Here is a 22046-nt window from a genome sequence, read left to right on the forward strand (position 1 = left end):
CACTTTATTGAAACTGTGGACTTTTAAAATGAGATTTGTTTCGTATGTTGTGTTCATCTATTTAAATCAGTTTAAAAATGAGAAACACCTCTAAGTACAACACAATTCTTAACAACACCACAAACTGCAGCAAGAATGACCATAAAGTTGAATCAGCAACTCTCCAAGAGCACACTTTAACTTTAATACGATGTATTGTGGTACATCTTTCAAAAAATTGTGGATCATTGGGAATCGTCAGTTTTTCCATTTAACACAAATTCCTAAAGCTTTGAGTAGAGCATTCAAATTGTATTACATTTAGTTACTTTAGACTGCAAAATCTGCACATCATCAGATGTTAGTTAGTGGAATAAATGGGGTGATTACACACAAAATATTATATACTATACTACTATAAATTATACTTTACTATAATTAGTAAATTGCATTGTGCATGCATTATAATCATTTCATCATAAACGTGCATGTCTTTCTCACACAAACCCTACACAATTTCAGAGATGTTTCATAAACTTCAGAGGAAGATATTTATTACAGGAACAATTTGCAAGCCATTTCAACTTTTTTCAAGTTAAATGTTGCAGTATTGCTATTTCATACAAACAAATTCCACGATCTCAAGCAATCTGTACATTTAACGGAAGTTTTAGTCAAGTAAAATGAGCAAACAAGAAAATGTAAAATCATGAACATTCAGATTCCACTGATTAGGAATAGAGAGAGAGAGAGTCATCCAAGACAAAGAGCAGATTATTAGGAAAATCATGTGATTGATAACCAAATGCTTGAATGTAGCAACAGTTTACATAACCAGGCGATACCAATTTTTTCAAAATAAAATGCAAATGTCTTCAAATAAGCCAAACCCAATATTTAATTGAAAATAATTACAATACATGTAAAGATCTGTTTTTAGAGGTGAAAGTGATAACAAGCTACACAAGTAGCTCTTACAAAACGAGTACATCCTAAGTTATTTCATTGAGGAGTCTGCATTAAATCACATAACCAACGTATGCTCTGTATCGTAAAACATTAAATGTTCAGTTTGTCTGTTTAATACCAGATTTTACAGTAGCAACATTTCTAACAGGTTGTGTCTCTTTACAGTTTACTGTTGAGGAAAACATGTTTAAATGCATGATATTTGTTTCTGGCCTGTTGCGCTAAACACAATCAGCTCATTTATATTATTGGAAGACAGATGTAAATTCAGTCCGATGCGACTTAATTTCTTAAATAAATAAATTAGACCCACATCAGTCCCCTCTTCACTCCAACTCTGTACATATTCTCATACTGTATTCACACACATATGCACATTCTTTTTTTCCAGCCCATTTAATTTGTCAATGCCCTACAAAATGATCCAAAAATGTTGCCTTTCTCAAAACCACCAAGTAGCACATCCACAACAAATGGCCATGAACTTTCAAACATATTTTACAGAATCCACACCTGTCCACGCGGACTTGAGCCGGGATCTGGCCTTGACAAATGTGCAAAGAGAATATTCATATCCAGTAATGGTATAGATTATTCATGCGATGTTGCACAAATTCGAAAATGAATTGTACACCTAGATTAAGTATAATGTATGATTTAAAATTGGCAATGTCCATTACTCATTTCCGCATTCACACTCAAAATTTCCAATAGCATAAACAGTGAAGGATGTCAATGTAATGTTATTGAATAGATCTCAATAACATTGAGCAAAAACATTCAAAAACTAACCTGCCACATTTTAAGGCAAAGGGAATTGTCAAGGCATTTCCAACACCAACGTTGCATAGCTAAGGCAGCCCAAAACTGATTACAGTGAAAATGTACATTAAACTGTATATTCAATGCCTTTTTATATAGAGAATACCCACATATATTAGTGAGTAAATCAATATGTATTAACACATTCATTCTGCTCAACCTTTGACTTCTGTATATATGAAGCATTGTATTCCAGAGTATAGTTTAGTAGAGCAGAAGCGCCCAACATTTCTGTTTCAGTGGCATTGACGCTAAGTAACACATCCTTCACTTAACTTAATCCACTTAAAAAGAAAAGAATTTAAAACATTTTACTGCATCAAACATAATCTTGAAACCCTTTAGAACATTAAGCATTTAAAAACATTGGAGATTGTGAAACAGTGACATCATACATTAATAACAGCAGACTGTACAAACTGTACAGAGATTTGGTGGTACATGTAGTGTTCTGAGGAATGATGGGGGTACCTTTATCTATGTTACCTATTAGTATATTGAAAATTGAAGTATATAGAGTCATATGTGAAGACCACTAATGTGGAGAGACTGATATATATGGTAATTCATGGTCAGTACACCAGTATTTTGACTATCAAGGCAAGCAGAGATACAGTGGCCAACCACAAGAGGGAGCTACTCCATGTGACTAAAGGTTTAGTGTTAACAATGTTTGTTGAGTTGCAGCTTTAAATCCCTGGCACTTCATCATGCCCCTCGGCAGAGCACATGGCAGCACATATGTTCTCTCTTTATCTCTCTGTATCAACCATGAGCATTTCATGGGTGTCTTTACAAAAAGACAAACACCTCATGATTAGCAAAAACACCCCCATGCACATTAAAATAAGAGTAAAAGTAATATTAAAAACCATTCCTTTGGTAATAAATGATTTGGCTTGAGTGCAACATAAAAGCAATGTGAACCCACTGCAGTTTTTAATGGGAGAAACTAAGTGAAAAAGAAAGCGTTAGACATGCAATGAAAAAACTCCATTGCCCAATCTTAAGTCTTTTTTTTTTACACAGTAGTCAAAGTTCATGACAAGTCCCTATTTTATCTGTGCTACATCCAAGCTTCAGTGTCCAGGCTCCCCGACTGTCCAGGGTAGGAGCAATCCTTGTTGCCTATGGCTGGGCATCGCGGTTGAGGATGGATCATATCTGCAAATGCCTGGTGCAGGCTCTTGCATGTGGCCGGTCGACCAGCAGAGCGCGAGCTCTGCGGAGACAGCGGCGGCGTGTGGCTCGGGGAAAATTTGTCGAGAGCCTGCAGGTCTCTGTAGCTGACCGGGGTGGGGATACGCGAGGGGCTGTTTTCTGGCCTGTTGTCAGTGCGAGGCCTCATTCTGCCTCCCAGTTTGTGCTTTGACATTGGGTCTGCACCGTCTGCTTTCCTGTGCTCTTTCTTCATCTGAAGCCCTTCTACATTGTTGTCCCCGTTGGCCACGGGTGAAGACGGTGGGGGGGACTCGGAGCGTGATTCACTCAGGCTGAAGCACATGGAAGAGTTTTCACTGGAAGAATCCTGGAAGGAGCAGTCCTCGGAAGGGGGGAGGTGCACAGGTGACGGACATGCCTCTGGTGGCGGGAGGTCATCACTGCCATCCCCATTTTCTAAGTCGTAAGGTAAGTTCGGCTGGTGATTCTCCAGAGGAACGTCTCCTTCTGGCACTGTGCCCCAGCCAAGCTGACTCTGCTCAGCTGTGGGAGGACAACCTCCATGGTCCCCATTCATATTCCTACAGTCAGGGCGGCTGGGGACCTGATTCATAAATCTGTCTGGTTCACCAAGACTGGGCAGGGAAGATGGCGGAGCCTTCTCCTCGATGGAGCTAGAGATTGGCGGCAGCTTTTTGAGACCCCCTCCACGATCCCTCCAGTGCCCAGGCTCTCCTTGACCAAAGTTATGTGAACTTCCAAAATGATGCCCATAAAGTAAAGTTAAGGGGTCCTCGGATGGAAAGGGGCGGGGATTAGTTCTCTTTGATTCCCTGAGGTCAGGCAGAGTTCCGATCTTTGCCCCCACATTGAGGGATGAGGAGGAGGAGTTGGAGGAGGAATAGGCAGAGTCAGTGACATTGGGATCAATGGGTGGTGACACTGAATGCACCACAGCTCTGTGCAGCGTTACTCCCGTGGGTCTAAGAGAGCCTCCTGTAGACTGCTGTGTATTTGCTAGAAACTCAGCCTCAAAGCTGCGATAGAGGTCCTGCTCCCTCTGGGGGTCCAGGGTTGGTAGCATCTGGAAGCTGAGGCCCAGTCCTTCCTCTTCGGGCAGCTGGCGCTCCAAGCCAGACCAGCTCCTATGGGGCCCTCGCTCTGCCGGGCGAGGGCCCCCGTAGGAGCCCTGGGATGTCCGAGGGGAGCGGGCAGCTTGATGGTGAGAGTTGCGAGGAGTTGAGTGAGGTGAACGTCGACCTCCCGAGGTGACCGGGGGCAGAAGTCTGCCTTTTCCTATGGAGGGTGAGCGAGGGGCGGGAGGTTTTGGAGTAGTTATGATCTTCTTGCTGGGGCTGCTGTTGATGTTCTGGACCCCTTTAACGGGTGAGTTGGAGCACGAGGACGACTGCCTCTTGGTGAACCCACCACTTATCCTGTGAGAGGATGGAAATTGTTTGGCTCGAAGTTCCTCCAGTCTGTCGGATGGTGGGTGCTGAGGGTCTCTGCAGCCGGAAGGGGGTCCCGGGCTGGCATCACTGGGCCGAGTACGGGAAGTCAACTTGCTCTGGCTGTGGGAACGCGGAGCGTGGAGCCGCCTCAGGCCCTCGTTTCCGAGGGATCGCCCCCTTTCTGTGCGGGAAGGTCGCGATCCGTCGGTGGATCCTTGTGGTGGGTTTGGTTTGAGCATCGGAGCCAACGCAGTGCGTTCCCGTGATTGGCTGCGTGCCCGGGGCGGTGAGGGACGCATGGATGGGGTCTGATCACCAGCTCCAGGTCTCTCGATCACATGCTTCCCTTCCTTGCGATTGACAAATAGGACTACCTCGTCACCAGAGCGCCGCGGGGCCCCACCCAGAGAGAACCGTCCTCCCCCTCCTCCACCTCCTCCTCCTCCCTTAGAGGAGGCTGTTGAGGAATCACTGTCTCCAGACAGACGTCTTGTCACTGGCAATTTTGTCTCCTTATTCCTGTAGAGAAGAAACAGAATATTGTTTATTTGTAATAATTTCACCAACATCAAGATTTTCTAACCCAACACATAGCACTTTTTCAACCAGACCCCCTGTGACCATTACGTTTAATTCTATAACCAAGTATTATGTACAGGAAGAACAAATGCAGATTTATTTAATGAGCAATGGTCAAAGTGTGTATTGTAAGTTGGACAGGGTTATTGGTTTGACTATGAAAATGTAAGGTTTAATTGCATAAATAATCCTATGAATGCAGAGAATAATACAACATTTGGTCTGTTTCTCCACTTATCCTAGTAGATCATTGCGGTTTTACCCAAACTATATTTCTGTTGTAACTAAAAAGCATTAAAAAGTCTTTACTACAACGCGGCCCGCAGTCCGTTCATTAAAAGACCTGTGGGTGAATTTGTGAATGTCAACATGTTAACGTCCTGTGATTCAAAAGTTGGTAGTGAGGTTGTACATACTTAAATTTAGAGTAATGTTGATTACGCTAGACAAAAGTTATCCACAGAAATTAGATTTGTATATATTGGGGCGTGCTGGCCTGCCTGCATGGAGCCCACCTGTTGACCTACTTCCCTAGTTAGCTGTAAACAGTCGTCTGGGGATAGTTGTCAGATTAGTCCTCATCTAGTGTGGCGCACTTGAAACAGGATGCTCCACCCCCGCAGGGTTAATAGAATGAGCCGTTGCCTCGACTTCTGGTCTGAGCCGTCGCTCAACACAGAAATGAGCCACGCTTTGGCTCCAAGCCCAAGGAAACCACCCTTGAGCGCCAAATTGTGTTAAACAATGGCGCCTGCTCTCCGGCGTATAAGGAAGGTATGTGACCAACTAAACCTTTTGACTTGATCATGAAGATTTTAAGCAGAGTTTTTTGTCTTTACATCCCCCAGAAAGAAAATGTAAATTGCAAATGAAACCCTACATAAGTGGTCTTAGCCTGTCACTACTCTGGCTGTGATTCACCTGCGTGGCCGCTACGTCTGAAGCAGAAGGATTTGTGCTTTCATTTGTCACTGGCTTCATAATATTTCAGATGATTTGTTCTCTATGGCCAGAAAAGAAAAGCTCACAATAACCATTGCCATCAACAGTCTAATTACTGGATGTAATATGAATAAGTAAGGAAAAGGAGAGCTGAGTAAATATGTTTGTTTTCCATGTTGTTATTACTTGGAAAAGCTGCAAAATGGCAACGTGAAACGGGTTAATCAGGGCAATGTCACCTGAGATTAGATAAATCTGCTCTGACCTAATCTGTGGCTGCCTGGCATGTGGATTTGTTGTGCACATTTCCCTAGCTGTGTGTGTGTGTGTTTGTGTGTGTGTGTCCTTTTGTAAGTCTGTTCATCTGAGGGCACATAAGAACAAGCATAGTGAGCGTGACCTGCCAAGCTAATTGTGTGGGATTAATTTTTTTATCCAGAAAACATACTTATCCGCACACACTCACCTGAGAGGATTGAAGTGGCGGGGTTCTGAGCGGTCTCGCGGCGGCCGTGGGAGTAGAGGACGAGCTGCACCAGAGTCCAGCTCATTGGGGACGGACGGGTTGTGAGAGCGGCCGGGCCTGTCGGGGGGTTTGTACGGTGCGATGCCATCGTTTCGCCAGTGGGGACCTGGGCTGGTGGAGCGGGACGAGTGGGCACTTGAGGACTTGCTCTGGCCTCCCTGGCCACTAGATTTAGCCTGGTGGTAGCGGTGGGCTATGGAGAAAGATTGATAACAAGTGTTGAAGATGGACTTAAATAAACATTATTGTCAAATGCCTGCACGATGACCAGAAATAGATTCATATCATACATGTCATAGTTAACCACATCATGTCATCAAGCTCTTCAGTAACAGCAGTTACTGGTATGCTTCCCCAAGCCACAGATAGAAAGAGTATCCGACCACAGAGTTTATGAATATGCCACCATTTAAGGAGAGCATTTGTAGAACAAAAAAGGCATAAGTCTGTTATCACTTAATACTCTTTGATCTGTGATGCGTGGTTTCAGCTGTCCAGGCCAAACGCTCGGCGTCATCACTTGACTGAATGGTTTGGGTTTACAATAAACAAAAAAAGTATTTGTGTTGAGATGAGTTGCTGCACGCATGGTTTTTGGGATCAGGTGAGTTCACATTTTCCATTACCAACTTGCACAATTTTGCCTGCCTACATTTTCAGTCTGGAAGTAATTGTTGATCAGGTTTCAGCATGAACCAATTAAACACTGTCAAATATGTTATAATAAACACATAATAAAAACAGTACTTATTGTACTTTTTTGTATCTATTAGGACTGTCTGACAAACGCCATTCCTCCACATTGCTGACCCTCACAGAGTCTGCTGCTGCCCTGAACATAGCACATCCGATTTGAATTATTTGGTGCACAGAAAACAATTAAGCTCTTTTGCGAGGGGCCGATGGGCACCAAGAAGTGACCTTACCAAAAGCAGCACAGCGACACGGGTCATGCTTGTCCAAATAGTGCTCTAATGTGTCCCAGCCCCCTCCAACACGCACCATCACATGAGTTCGAAGGACCTGAGGCAGAGAGAGAGAGAGAGAGAGAGAGAGAGAGAGAGAGAGAGAGAGAGAGAGAGGGAAGAAAAGGCTTCAATAGATGAACAGAGAGTAACATACACATTCATGCACAAATAAAACGGCTGAACCCTTTGACAAAGTGCACTCCCACACACACTGCACAAGTCAATAGATATGCAAATTCCACAAGTGGGGCAGCTCGCTGAAGGCTGACCGCTCTTCAATGTTATGTAACAACTAGAAGCACCCCTGCCTGTGCCTCTCCCACCCCCCCCCAACACTTTCTCCCACATCACCCCCAGCTGCTGCCATTATGAGGGCAGTTCATTTCCATGCCAACTGGCAATTAAGCAGAGTACGGTAGTGTAAGAAGGAGACCAAAGTGCTGTGAGAGACACCCCCCCCCCTTATTTGGGCCTATCTCATGCCTCTCAGCTGGATTGCCCATGTTTTCAGAGGGGAGCAGCGTGAGTTAGCATGTTAACTCACCCCTGTTGTCCTCTCTGCTCCTCAGCTCAGACTACAGTTGCCGTGGAGGGGAGCAGAGAGGACGGAGGGGGGCCTGGATGCTCATAACAAAGAAGAGTTGGTTGAATATGTTACATCTCACTCTCCTCTGCTGTTTGGAACACACACGTTCAAAATATTACACCGAAGACCCTCAAGGCAGAAGCCGCCTTTACTGAAGCTATGCAATTCGCCGGATGTGCGCGCAATCTACCGACCACATGTTTAGAAGGTTGCACCCGGATCTCCGAGGGCAGGGAGGCAAAACCACAGTGCCGGATCACGCAAGTTTATTTCTACCAAATCACACACACGGCACAGCGCGTCATCTGAGCCCAGGTTCTTTATAATACAATCCCTGACAATCCAAGACAAGCCTGTTCAAATCCGTCAAACAGCTTATCTCTATCTGATCTGACAGTATAAACTGCTTGCTTTATATTACAACTTTTAGAGACACGGCAGACAAAGTTTTGCTAAACCCAACTAACTCTTGCTTATATCAAGTTGTTGCTGTGAAATGATAGCTTGGTGGGCGTGATGAACCAATTCCTTCTTAAATCTAGCTGGTGTGCTAAAAAATTAAGGACATGGTTCACTTCAGCCGAATGAAGGCATCTCCTCCCTCTGGGGGACGGCCTCCCAGGGGACAAAGACGTCCTCTTAAGTTAGAGGGCGTTCGCCCGCTAGCTTCGGGCCGCCTCATCTCCTCGTTCAACCCGAGATCCTTGTCAAAGCGTTGGATGCTGAAAAGGGGTTTAGTGGCTTTTAAACCGACTGGCCGTTTCCTCCCCTCAGAAGAACAAGGGCCGTGTGTTGGCCGCACTTGTAGCTGCGCGAGCTTGTGTGTGATCACAGTCCTCCGCAGTTAAGGATCAGGAAAGGGGGGAGACAGAGTGATGAGAGCTAATCTGACATGGCTCAGACACACACACGCTGCAAACACTCACATTTAAACACGTCTATCCAATTAAAATGTCTGCTCCAACAGGTAAACATGGGCGTCAATTGATCAAACAGCTCACTCTTAGGCATGTTAGAAATTTATAAGAAGGGAGGTGAGGTTATGTATTTTTCATTTTGCTGAAGGGAGGGAGGTCTCCATCACAAGAGCCTCGTCTCACAGGATTAATTTAGCAGCCTCTAATGATGCCTTTAGTGTCAGGAGGCTGCTGGTGCGGATTGCAGGGAGGACTCAAACGCAGAGTTTTCAAACTGGTGCTCTTGATTCTAACACAAAACCGAGACATGCTCCAACAACGGGTAAAACTCAACAATGACGCGACAGGGGACAACAGGCACACAGGGCTTAAATACACAAGGGAGGTGCAGGTGATTGGACACAGGTGGAAACAATCAGGCAATCACAGGACAAGGCAGGAAGTGAAGCTAACCCAAGGACACAAGAGACATGAAACTACAAAATAAAACAGGAAAGAGACCCAAACCGTGACATTTAGTGTGTCTGATTGCTCATAATGAAATGTAATCTAAATGCATAGGACCAGTCCTGTTCCTTGTTTAGGACTTAATTTATGACGGACACACAATTTAGGGTGCTTCATTTAAAAAAAGCAAAATGTTAGATCAGAAATAGAGAGTGGCTGGAATTTTATTGATTTTATTTTTGCCAGGGCTGATGTGTGCATTGGTGGCTTCTGTCAAAAAAGATTATTCCATTGATATGTGCTATTTTTATCTTAAAATGTTTGTCATTAAAAAGCCTAAAGAAAATATAAATAAAATATAAATTACGATGGGGAGTGTCTTGCATTTTTTTAAAGTGAAACGCAATACTGAACCTTAAAAGAATACAACAGTTCCTTACAGTTAATCCAACTGGATTTACTACACACGACACAATGTAGTAATAATATAGAAAATACTATTTCCCAGATAGAGACGCATGTGCCAAACATTACTATAGACTACCTAGTGACGTGTTATTGACCTTTAAGACATATGATAGGACTACGAGCCGTTAAGTCATATTAATCTGGGCGGGACCAAATCGATCCCCTGTACAAACCAAACCTCCTGCCTAGTCCCGTGAGGCCTGAAGCGGGTTGGGTGGCAGCTCTACAACTGAAACGGAGACAAACAGTCCAGTAGAAACAAGCTACAGTCAAGATAAGGGCCAACCCAGGAAGTGACCTAAAGCTCTAATTATGTCTCAGTGGGGAAAAGTACAGTCCGGGGAGTGGACCACTTTCTAAACACTCCCATGAGAGACAGGAGTCACAATGCTGTTATATACAGCGAACAATTCTCTGGTCTTTGACACACAACCAGGCAGCTGAGGGGTTTATCTGTTGCTGCATAAGCTTGCTCTCCTTGAAACAACACGTGACGCCATATGCCAACACCGTGTGGTTCCATGCAACTACTGCAGGGCCTCGCAGGCTTCTGTGCAGTGGGCCAAAGTGACTAAACAAAGCTATTATTTTCCTCTCTGTATCCTAATCTAAAAACACAAAAAGTGAAATCAAAGTCCCGCCTGTTGGCTCAAAGCGACATATCATTGGGGGGATGGAGGTGAGAGCCTACCCTTATGAAGATCAACGCACTGGAATCTCCCACTTTGTACTTCCCCTCCGACACCTTGACCATGGGAAACTGAGCTGGACAGGAACACCGGCCCAGAATCTCACGCACCTGAGGAGAACAAAACAAAAGCCGTTAAACATTCACAGTGGACGATCGTGACACACATCCGAGAGGCACGTGGCAGCGGACCCTTTACTGTTCGTCAGGTCAGATCCGTACGTGAGGTCATCTTGAGTCACGTACGTCTGCAACAGTGGCCAAAGCGCCGCTGGATTGTGGGCACTATGTGTCAACAACACAACGATTTCGGTTCATGGGGTGAGAAATGAAGCTTAGGCGAAAATTCAGTCAGGAAGACTGGACAGGCGTTGCCATTCCCGGTAGGCTTCCTCTCTCCATGGGGGCACACGGCCAGCTGATTAGGGGTGGGGTCAGGTAGTACCAGCCAACCAGATGTGGGTGATGTTACCGTAAACCAATTGCATCAGTGCTGGTAAAACGTTAAAAGACTGTTCTCTCTCTCTGCTGTCAGTTGTCATTTCAGCGCGCACCAAAGGTGACCCGCCACCACCCCTGACACCTCCAATCTACAGCAGTAACTGGCACATCAGGAAATTGGAGCAACTTATTCTCTACCACCATCACCAGTGTCTGGACTCCCGAAGGGGGGGATATAGCTCGGCTCAGCATCCCGGCCCCTGGTCTATCCTACGGCAGGATGGAGTCCAAGCCCCAAACACATTGCAATATCAATATTAATGCATGTTATATTAAAGCAGTGTTCAAACTTCAACAAGTCTCTCCGGATTGAAATGACTGTGTGGGGGTGTTGAGCATCCTGCCAACTTTTTATTCCAGCACCCACGAGGTGTTAGGCTTCCCCGCCCCGCTCTCCCACCACATTAAAGCGCCCGGCCTCATCTCGTCCCTCCACAGCGGTTTGGTAAATGACTTTGCCGCAAAGTGTCACAAAAGCACAGAAATACATGTGCGGACGTGCTAATGAAAGCTCTTTCTCTGCCTCTCCGGGCTGTTAAGTGACATCGTTTCTGGCTGTCGTTTCGGGAACAGTGAAGAGAAAAGAGCTCAGAAACCAGACTGGTGGTGGTGATGATGTCAGCAGGCCTGTGCTGCCAGCTGGGTTCTGAATGGAGGGAGTCGAGGCCGGTGCCTTTGCTGTGGTTGGGGGAAATTATTAGGCACCGACATGACTACAGGGTGGAGCCACATCTTTGTTGCACAGGCCTCGCCTCTCGCAGGATTGGACAACTTTGATGTTTTTGCTGGCGTCTTTCTCAGACAAAGGCGCTCGCGCACTTGTTGAAAAGGAGGGAGTGAAAGTAAAGTGGCACAGTGGAGAGAGGAGGAATAACTGCTGTGTGATTGCGTGTGTGTAGGGGCAGCCATTACCAAGAGCAGAGTATTTTATTGTAAGTGTTTAGGTGCTTTCATGATGTGTGCAGGGCTGATGGGATGCAGGGTGTTGTTTGTGAACACCTATGTTATGGTGTATTGGGTAGATTATGGAAGCAGCTTATTATTATTATTATTCCCGTTGCTGATGAAAAGGGGTGGGATCAGCGGTAAGCCTCAGCACCTAACCAGCCTCTCTGCCGCCCCCCCCCCCCCCCCCTCCTCACCTCACCTGCTTCTGTCTTTTCTCTCTCATCTGGCTTGTTGTCTGAGACTTTATTCTTAGCCCATGCACTCGCTGACCAGCCCTATATTTATCTTTGCTTTGTTTGTTTTGCTTACATTTCTACATCAGCTTGTTCCCTTTTTTTTCTCACCGCTCCGTCCTTCATTCTGTCTGTGGGCGGACGAGCCCAGTTTGGAAAAAACCCCGGCGAGTCACTGGAAAGATCGCTATGGCAACAGACACACACATTGCCTTACGCTATCCTTTTAAACTGTAGTGGGTTTTTTTATTTTTTTATTCTTGCAATAGTAATGCCTTTCTCTCGCTCCCAAAACCTCCCCAGAGCTGTTCAGCTGAGGTCATGCATTTTTCTCCAGAGGGAAGGTGAATGACTCAAACATTGTGTCTCATATGAATCATGATGGGTTTTAATAACAACCTAATTAATAGCAGTCCTGGCATTAGAAAAATGTACTCTGTGGAGTCTGACGTGAAATGTTTGCACTTCATATGTCTTCACTGTGGCAAGACCAGGTTTAACACACACATCGGAATGAGGTGGAAGGGGGGGGGAGGGGGACAAGGTCACGCAGGAAACATGCGGAAGGGGAGCTGGAATAAGGGAAAAAAACCCTGAAAGATGAATTATGGATGCACGCTCCTCACATGGGGGACGCTCTCAGCAAGAGCTGCAGGCGTTTGTGACGGGGAAGAAAAGCGACTGAACAATCCACAGCACTCTGCTGTATTTACCTTCAGATAGGAATGCAGAGATGTTTTGAGTAGAGAGAGAAACACGGTCATGATGAGGAAACCTGTGTGACCTTGACGTGGGATTGAGCCGCTGGGTGTGTCAACATATACAGTTCATATTGCTTTAAATTATCTAGAGCTCGGATCATGTACTATCTGCTCAATAATCTCTTCATTCCATTCCTTCCTGCTCTGCCAGCATTTGAAAGGCTATTTGAGCCTGAGCAAACCCTGGGGATGAAGAGAGGAAATGGTAGGGGGAGATACAGTAAGATGCTTGTCTTGTATTCCTCATGTTGTTCACTGATTTGAGATGTGGACTGACATGTTACATTAAAAGTGCATAGCTGAACATAAAATGGTATAGCAAAGTATACCATTTACTGACTGTTAAAGGCTGTTATTCCTTGAATACACATAATATTATTCTGGTTTTGTTTTACAAAATAGGGTCCAAATTATATCCATGTACGCTAAGACAGTTAAATGCAGTCGGTTCTCCTCATGACTCAACGTACAACCACACAGTTTGCTCTAGCGCAGTCATCAAACATAGGTGTGTTGACTTGCTGAAACTGGCTCCTTTCATGATTGTTATGCAGAGGATAACTGCACCCAAACTTCAAAGATAAAAAGTGATCATTACAACTCCCTCCAAGGGAATTTACTCTGGGGTGTTTCCAGGATTTCACTTCCTAAGAGACAACCGTAGTTTGGAAGGTTTATGACAGAATACATTGTCTTTCTCAAGGGTAAAAAGCTTAAAAGGTGGCAAACTGTGTTGGGCGATTCTTCTCTTGGCTTATCCTGTTACCCTGAGGATCTGCTGTCATGACTGGAAACTTCCCAAGATAAAACAACCTAAACATCAGATAAGCACGGAGGAAAAACGAAACCCTGCGGGCGCCTACTTGGGTTTTTTTGTACTTTAGGGTGTATTGCTTCACCGCCCTCAGTGAGCATTCCTTAAGTCTGCAAACGCAAACGTACGACTCTATCCTCCCATTACACCACTGTCCTGACAGCCAGCATAAACCAATCCTCTGTGAACAACCATTGAATAAAATGATCTTTTTATGAAACCTGGTGGGAGCAGGGACCTGAGGAAGGACCAAATGAATGCTGAGTATGTCCGACCTGTAGCCTGAGGGGGCAATCTGGAGAGATTCTGAACAAACATGTATCTAAAGACTGCTGGTTCAACCAGACCAGACCAGCAGAGATGAGACAGAAAAACAAAATTGGATAAAAGCCTCAGAATAAGGTCCGTCAGTTAATGCCAGTAACATTCTGCAGAGAGAATGAGCTGAATAATATCACACTAACAACAAATTAAGAGAAATAGTCAACATTTTGTGAAAATATTTTCTTATATATGTGTATATATATATATGCTCTGTCTAAAGGTTAAAAAATATATATGCAGGTGCATGCACCATATATAATCTACAGCATATTGATAATGCACAAACAAGAGGTAAAATAGGCATATGACACAAAACGTCAAACTATTCCAGCTGTTACTACAAGAATAACACAATGTCTTTTGAAATGTATGACCTGTCATGTGTGTTTGATCAGGTAGAAAGGTAATCATTCTGGCTCAAGTGAAGGCCTCACGCATGACTTCAAGAAAACACTTCAGGAACATTCAATACCTGTCTACCTGTCAACATGACAAACGCCCAATCAGGATGCTGGGAGAATATGTTAAGTTTTGTCATCCTGACACCTCCACCTGAGAGCAGTACGAGGAGGCTGCAGGCAGGTGCAGAACATAACCAGACTTCTCACACAGACACAAGCCTGTTGGGATAAATGCCCAATTAAGTGATAATCATGCAAACAATCCAGGGATAGCATCAAAAGCCATAAAGATAAATAGCAGGCAAAGAGCAGAGTCAGCTGTTTCCTTACGTACACACACACACAGCTGCATAGAGAATACTGAGGAGGAGGGAAATGTGGTCTGTATTGCTTTTTGTGCAATGTCTGGAGGTTGAGAAAAAAAAAATTCAAATACTGAACCCATTGGCCCCAGAAGGTAGAAACACTGAAGGATGCCCCACTCTCTCAGCAGAGCGTATGAGTGTGACCCAATGCAAGGCACAATGACCTACTTTTCTCCTCCACTCTCCCTCCCAGAGTAACATCCATTCCAGTCAGGAAGAAGTCACTCTAGGCACACTATCTGTTGTCTCCTTTTTTGTATTCCCTGAATGCATGAATTGGACCCTAAGGTTAACGGTCAGCATGATACACACATTTCATGTCTTTATTACTCCCCCCCCCCCCCCCCCCCCCCCATTGTTCTGCTGGTGTCACCATCCAAAGTCTAACTGAGACGCCAGGCCTTTGATTTCCTCGCTGTCAACGAGGTCTGTTCCCTTCACCCGTCAATGCCACCAACAAGACATACTGTTGTGCTCCTCGCTTTATCGTGTCTGGCGGGGTGGGGGATGGGAATGAGGGCTTGCACATACATGAACTAAACAAGGGTTGAATGTTGAAGCCTGGGGTAAAAAGAGATATGAACCAGTTTAGATGACTGAGCAGGAAGAAGGAAAGCTGTGAAAGGAGGAAGGCAGTGAAGCTCTGATGGCCTGTTGTTTGAAAGCCCAGATGTTGTGTTGTTTAGATGGCTATGCATCCTGAGAACAATTACAGGGGGCGTTAAGGGGTGTAACAAATGTTCACATATATGTCACTTCACATAGCGTTGTATGTGCCCAGAGGCTAATGGAAAGACGATATAGAAAAAGGTGTTTTTTGCATAAGTCTGCCTGCGACATAGAGGAAAAACAGACGCAATTGTAGCCACTGTCATAATCCCAATGTCCTGGGAATATGAAAGAAATTCCCCTAATGCAAAAGATACTGTATATGTGTACATATACCATGCAAGGAAGCTGCTGTCTGTGCAATACCACTGAGAAAAAAAAGTGTGGGAAAAAGAAACATTTGCCGCTGACTCCATTTATGAAGAAGGAAATGAGGCACCGGTTACTTCCTCATCTTTAGTCAAAAAGTGTCCCACAGTGATGTGAGTAATGACACGCGTTGTTGATGATGCGGGGGACAGAGACACAGTGGCAGTGAGTGCTCACATGAAAGTTGTTACGATAGACTTCAGCTTCCTGAATACTAATCAGGTATTGTATCCACAAGGTCGTTGGTGTGACACATCAAATGCGTGCATTTAAGCTGGTCCAGGTCATCTTCTTCATTTTCGGTGTTTGTTGAAGTTCTCATTACATCCTGAAAGCCATCCAGAATTCAAATGATAGAAAATTAAGATAAACTGACACAAGAGTGTAACATAATGTCTACCTGGTTGTGTACCTGCGAGCACTCTGCCTGCGCGTTATCTCCCATGAACGACTACTTATGTACGTTGTTAACCATCGTGAGAATAGGTTTAGGACCGTAATGGTGATTTTTAGTGGATTGGCTGTGGCGGGAGTCCTGCAGAAAGGACTCCGGGACTTTCTTGCTAGATTCCGCAAACTTTGGAGCTGCTACTTTCATTGGAAAAGAGTCCGTCATTTTTAAATGTTGAGAAGTATTATTAATTGTTTCTCAGCATTAACAACCCTGAGTTTAAGAGTCACATGTTTACAGAGTCACTGAGCTGTTACATAAGTAGATGGAATAAGGGAAGAATTAATAATTTTTAATATATGGTGATACATTTTGTGCCGACTGTTTCTCTAGACTCATTAGAATAATGACATGTAATCCTATTATCACTACACTTTTATTGTTGTGTTGAAAATGTCTCTTAAATTACTCAAAATTCATGTTAAATTACTATGCTGCACAGACCACATTTTCTGCTTGAGATTTAATTGGATTAGGGCTTTGTGACGCACATTTAATTAAATTGTTCCGAGTTCACAGACACAAGTTCATTTTTTTGTCAAGACAACATGACAACTAAATGTTGTATGCACATTTGTAGCCTTTCTATTTGTAAAACAATCTGAGGCTGCTCGGCACGTCTCTGTTGGTGCTCATGGCCTGGTAATTAATTGATGACATTTCGTTGGCAATGTAATTGGATAAGGCAGAAGTAGACGAAGAAATTGTATATCGTCTTCAAAACAAATTATCGGTCAATCCAAATAAATTATAATAAAAACAAAAAAAAAGCCAAATCATCCAATGAAACACAATACATCTTGGGTGACGCTCATGACCGAGGGGCAGCAGACACACACACAGTCCGGTGTCACAGCTGTGGAGCTTCTTCCTCTCCCTTCCTGTCAGACACTAACGTCTGCCGGAGATGATGTTTCCAGTAATACCAAGACGCTAATCTCTTGTAAAATAGAACTAAAAAGAAAAGCGTTCTGCAGGATGAACTTGTGAGGACGAAGAGGCCTGAAGCCTCGCAGCAAGAACGGAGCGTCTGGCAGATGTTGATCAAATGACCGTGTTTAAAGAATTATGGGGATTCAGTGTTGATTGTTTTCAGGTAGAAAAACAACCAAACTGCAGAAATGAAGAGATATCTGGGCCTCAAAAAGAGAAATGCTGAAGCCATTCGACAAGACGCCTTGGCGCTGCTCTTGTTCTATTTTAACATCGCAGCCTCTCGTCTCTGAACCGGTGCAGTTTCTCTTTTTTTTTTTTTAGCCTCATGTTGCCGATGTGGACTGTTCTGTGTTCGGTGCACATGCGAGCCATTCCACAAGGTTGACAGGGAGGTGGAGATTGTATTCACCAGACACATGGTGACTGGAAACGCCACTTCCACCCAAATAAGTCAAATCAAATGTGTCATGTCCGCCAGTGTCCGACTGCTGAGCCATGTGTCCGTGGGGATGTCAGACGGGGAGAGACATGCGTGATCTCTTTGTCATAATAAAAAAAAGAAAAAAGCAGTGCGCTTGTTTAATCCTCAGCACTCAGTTTTGTGAACTCAGACAGTCTGGACGTCCTCCTCCACACGCTCTCCTATTTCTGTCCGCGGAGGTCACACCAGAGCGCCGCTCCGCTCGGCTGCCTGACCAGCAGCAGTGGGACGGCCTCCCCTCCTCCCTCACATATTTGGTGCCACCATTCTTTTCATCAAAATGAACATAATAACGCCTGCTCATAACCCATGGACATGCTTCTGCTAGTCGGCCTGCTCGTTATCTTATGACCAGAACAAGACCTCGGGCCGGGCCAGGCCCGCATACAGGTTGATTTTTGAAGTGTTGATAAAGGAGCTGCTGAAGGATTTTTTATTGATTATTCCTGATGACAAAGCTAGACGAAAGATGCTGAAGAGCATCGTCAGCACCGTGCAGAAGGAACTGACGTCTCTACGAGTGTGCAGGTAAAATGTCAAGGGGTCGACCTGTGACCTTTCTTGTGTGCAAAACACACAGTGGCCCTACAGGTGGCCGGGAATTCAACAGCACTGCCTGTGAAAGTCAAGATGCACACACTCGCATCACGGCGCCAGCCTTCTTTATAGCACTGGAATGATATTTTCAGAGTTTGTGCTTGACTTTTGACACCTTCCTGTGTTTTTATTGAGAGAATGGTCTCATAGAGCTGCCTCAAATTGTTTAGACCATGCACACAAAACCAACTGGATCATATTCGCTTCCAATCAAACCTCATGGGAGACAGTATATCTTTATTTGAATGCGCATGAGACTTGAATTATGTGAAATTTGAGCTGCAAGATCATTACATCATGACGATGACGAGCATAAATCAGAATGCTGCGTCTCGTTTTATGGAGCCTAATGCTCATTCGTGATCATTAATAATCTGATCACTAACAGAAAGAAGATTAGGCTTTTTTAAATGTCTACATCTATTGGACTCACCAACTCATCCAGATTTCGCATGTCACATAACACTCTCTTCTGCGGCCAGATGAACGGCTCTGGATCGGGCTCATCCTCTTCGTCCTCCACGCTGCGGATGCTCTCTTTTCGGCTGAAGCTCCTGCCGGGCGGGCTCTGCTCAGCCGGCTCCCCTTCATCGATCCGGAGGCTCTCCTGGTCCCGGATCTCCTCCTCAATCTCCTCCTCCAGCTGGATCAACATGGGGGCCAACATGCCGAACTTGGACCCGCGCCGCGCGACCTCAAGGAGACACAGAACAAAGTTCTTCTCGTTGCATCTCTCCACCAAGTCGTTGGTCTCGAACATGAGGACGTCCTTGATCCAGAGCTCCTGCCTGCACCAGCTGATGAAATTGGACACGTTATCCCGCGCCACAAACGAGCCGCAGACGACGTTTCGGGACTGGAAGACGACATCTTTGGTCGGCATCTTCATGGACCGAGCAGCCTCCGGGTTCTCCAGCTGGAAGTCGTGCGCCGCGCGGTTTACGTTGTTGGCGTGCCGACACAGGGCACAGCCGGTGCCCAGCCCGTCCACGAAGGTGTCCGCGGTGACATCCAGATCGTAGAGGGTGTTCAGCCATTCGGCCAAGTCCTCCTTCATGGCGTACAGGTATTCCTCGCTGGATTTAAAAGGCCGAATACTCTTAGAGGCGGCGGACTGGATGTTGCTCTGATCAGCCATATTGTCGAGTTGTGTGGTTCTGGATGAAGTCTACTTGATGATTCCCGTTTGTCTCATTGCACAACTGCGCTGCAAAGCACCGCCCGCGGAATGAAGCCAAATAACCGCGTTGACGCTCCCATGCTGATTCGCCTGTGCGCTTTTCTTACGGGAGCTCCTCGTTGGCAGGCTTTGTGTTGTCAGAGGCATGCCGGGACGAGGGCGAGCCGTTGCGCGTGGATGCGTTTCCCGGATGTCTGCGCGAAACCGGCCGTTCCGTCCAAAGAGCGCATCGCCTCTCGGGTCCCGCAGAGGGGAGGAGCGCGAGGCCGTGCGGGACGCCGATACGCACCCGCGACGCGTTATTCCACTCGGTGTCCCGCGGGGCTCCTCGCCCGCAAGAATCCACGTGCCACCATGCCTGGTGCGTGTGCGTGTGCGTCCGAGGCGGTCAGTCAGCTGCTCCTCGATGATACTAAAAACAAAAACAAATCACGACCACTGAACGGTACCGAGTCCGCAGCTCATCCGCTCCCTGCACATAGGCCCGCCTCCTGCACTGAATGCGGTGACCTGCTGTGGCTTAGACCAGCGGAGCGACTCGTGTGGCACATCCCATTATGAGGGATCAACGAGGAGGAGAACTTAACCCCATGATCACCGAACCCGGGCCCCGTGCAAGTTCTGTTCATACTGCAAAAACACAACGGCATCATGTATTAAACGTTCATTTGTTTTTATTTTATTTCAGTCACACTGGTTTTAGTCTGTGAATAAATGGAGGAATGTATTCGTTTTGGTGAACACACCCTTACAGTGGTCTCTACCAAATGGCCCACAGTGATAGAGGTGAATAAAGCTTCATTTCATTATCACATGATGCCAACTCAGCCTAGTGCAAGAAACTCCCTTCTACCAGTATGATCTAATCAATGATCATAGTTAACTTTTAAGGACCTTGTCCAAACCTGTTGTGTGTCTTGTAAAGAATGTGATGGGTCCCATCTGGAGAGGATAGAGCGGGTAAATCCTGGAACAGCTTGAGATTGGGAATTATTAAGAGAGCTAGAGAGAGACATTAAGTGCGTGTAAAGTGTTGTCCAGCGGTCAAAGGTAAGGGATCTTATGTGTCCATGTTGGAAAATGTGAGTGGTGTATGTCACATGTTCACACTGCTTTATTGTTTGTTTTTTAATATCTGCTTTCTATCTTCTAAGACAATGGTTCTAAACTGGTCTGGTCAATGAGGGGGGGGGGGGGGGGTGCTAGCGGTTTTCTTTGCGGCGCCAGTCTTATCTTTTCCCGTTCTAATTGCCGCGCTTCACTAAAGACATGGTCGGACAAGCCGGCAAAAAAACGACACTCCGCTGCATTACAAAAAGTCCCTTCAAAATAAAATCACAGGATGAATTTTTTTTATTAGGGCATGAGCCAACTGAAAGTCGGGCGAAAGCCCTATTGAAATTGCAAGAATTCTTATTATTATTTTGCCACTTCGATCGCACTTTTGGGGACTTCATCATGTTCAAAAACTCTTGAATTTTTGCACGCAAGTGGGAAAAATGTATATATTCTTTGGGTCGCGCTATTAGGGGATGAAAAAAAGCGCCCCATAAGCGATTCCTATGGGGACATTTTTTCCTACTTTTACCGATTTACTTGATCCTTTGCACACAGGTGCTCTTGGATGTGCTCTACAAAAAAGTCAATTATGATATGCAAATGCACCTGGCGTTTTTTTCCGCCATTTTGAATTTTGTGAAAAACACGTTTTTGCGAACTCCTCCCAGACGCTTGGTCCGATTCTTACGAAATCTTCGGCAAAATGATCATTGGCTCAATGCCATCAAAAGTTATTGAAAGAATGTTGATATCTAATTTTTCATTAAAGTTATGGACCAATGAAGTTTGTAAGAGGTGTGTCCTGAAAATTGAAAGGCCTATAACTTTTTTTTTTCTAACGTCGATCCTCACCAAATCTTTAGGACATGTTCACATTGAGTCCTGGAATATCCCCAAATATTTTCAGAATATTTGAACATTAGGGGGCGCTATAGTGATTCTCTGTATTTTTTGCACTTTCCTTCAATTTTTGCATTTACAAACGAACGAACTCCAAGAGTTTAAATCCGATCGATTTCAAAATCAGGCAGGTTGATCTTGACAACCGTGGGGTCAAAAGTTATTAAAATCAAGACTCAACTACCTGGGCGTCCAGTTTCGACGATTTTCTTCGAAATGTAAAATGTTATAACTCCAAGGAACATTGATATTTCTGGCTAGAAATGTTTATTCATGATGCTTGTGTAGGCCTATAAGTATTGCCATGCAGTGATTTTCGAAAAAGTATAGCGCCACCTATTGGCTTAGGTCAATGCATATTTCTACAGTTAGATGTCCCTCTCCTACACAGCAAAATTCTAGAGTTAATTTTCCGGTGTCAGGCAAAAGTGTTGCAGTGTGATTTCAACTCTGCACTTCAACACTTTTGCCTGACACCGTAAAATTAACTCTAGGATTTTGCTGTGTAGTCATTCAGTCCTGTGATCCTGGGCTTCTTGGGAACAGGGATGATGGTGGAGGCCTTGAAGACTTGCATAGTTGAAATCACACTGCAAAAAGGTGATTCAACTCTT

The 22046-nt window shown here is 45.0% G+C and overlaps 1 protein-coding gene across 1 annotated transcript; it reads right to left on the reverse strand.

The window, feature by feature from the left end:
* Positions 1-502: 502 nt before the first annotated feature.
* On the reverse strand, positions 503-20229 carry gas2l1 (growth arrest-specific 2 like 1). Its single transcript, XM_037482949.2, has 5 exons — positions 18727-20229; positions 10507-10614; positions 7356-7452; positions 6370-6622; positions 503-4901 (listed from the first exon to the last, which is right to left on the reverse strand). Exons 1-5 carry the CDS (start codon positions 19429-19431, stop codon positions 2837-2839), a joined length of 3228 nt encoding a protein of 1075 aa, XP_037338846.2. The 5' UTR covers positions 19432-20229; the 3' UTR covers positions 503-2836.
* Between the last annotated feature and the right edge of the window lie 1817 nt (positions 20230-22046).

The sequence above is a fragment of the Pungitius pungitius genome, chromosome 5 (assembly GCF_949316345.1).
Source record: "Pungitius pungitius chromosome 5, fPunPun2.1, whole genome shotgun sequence".
Classification (NCBI taxonomy): domain Eukaryota; kingdom Metazoa; phylum Chordata; class Actinopteri; order Perciformes; family Gasterosteidae; genus Pungitius; species Pungitius pungitius.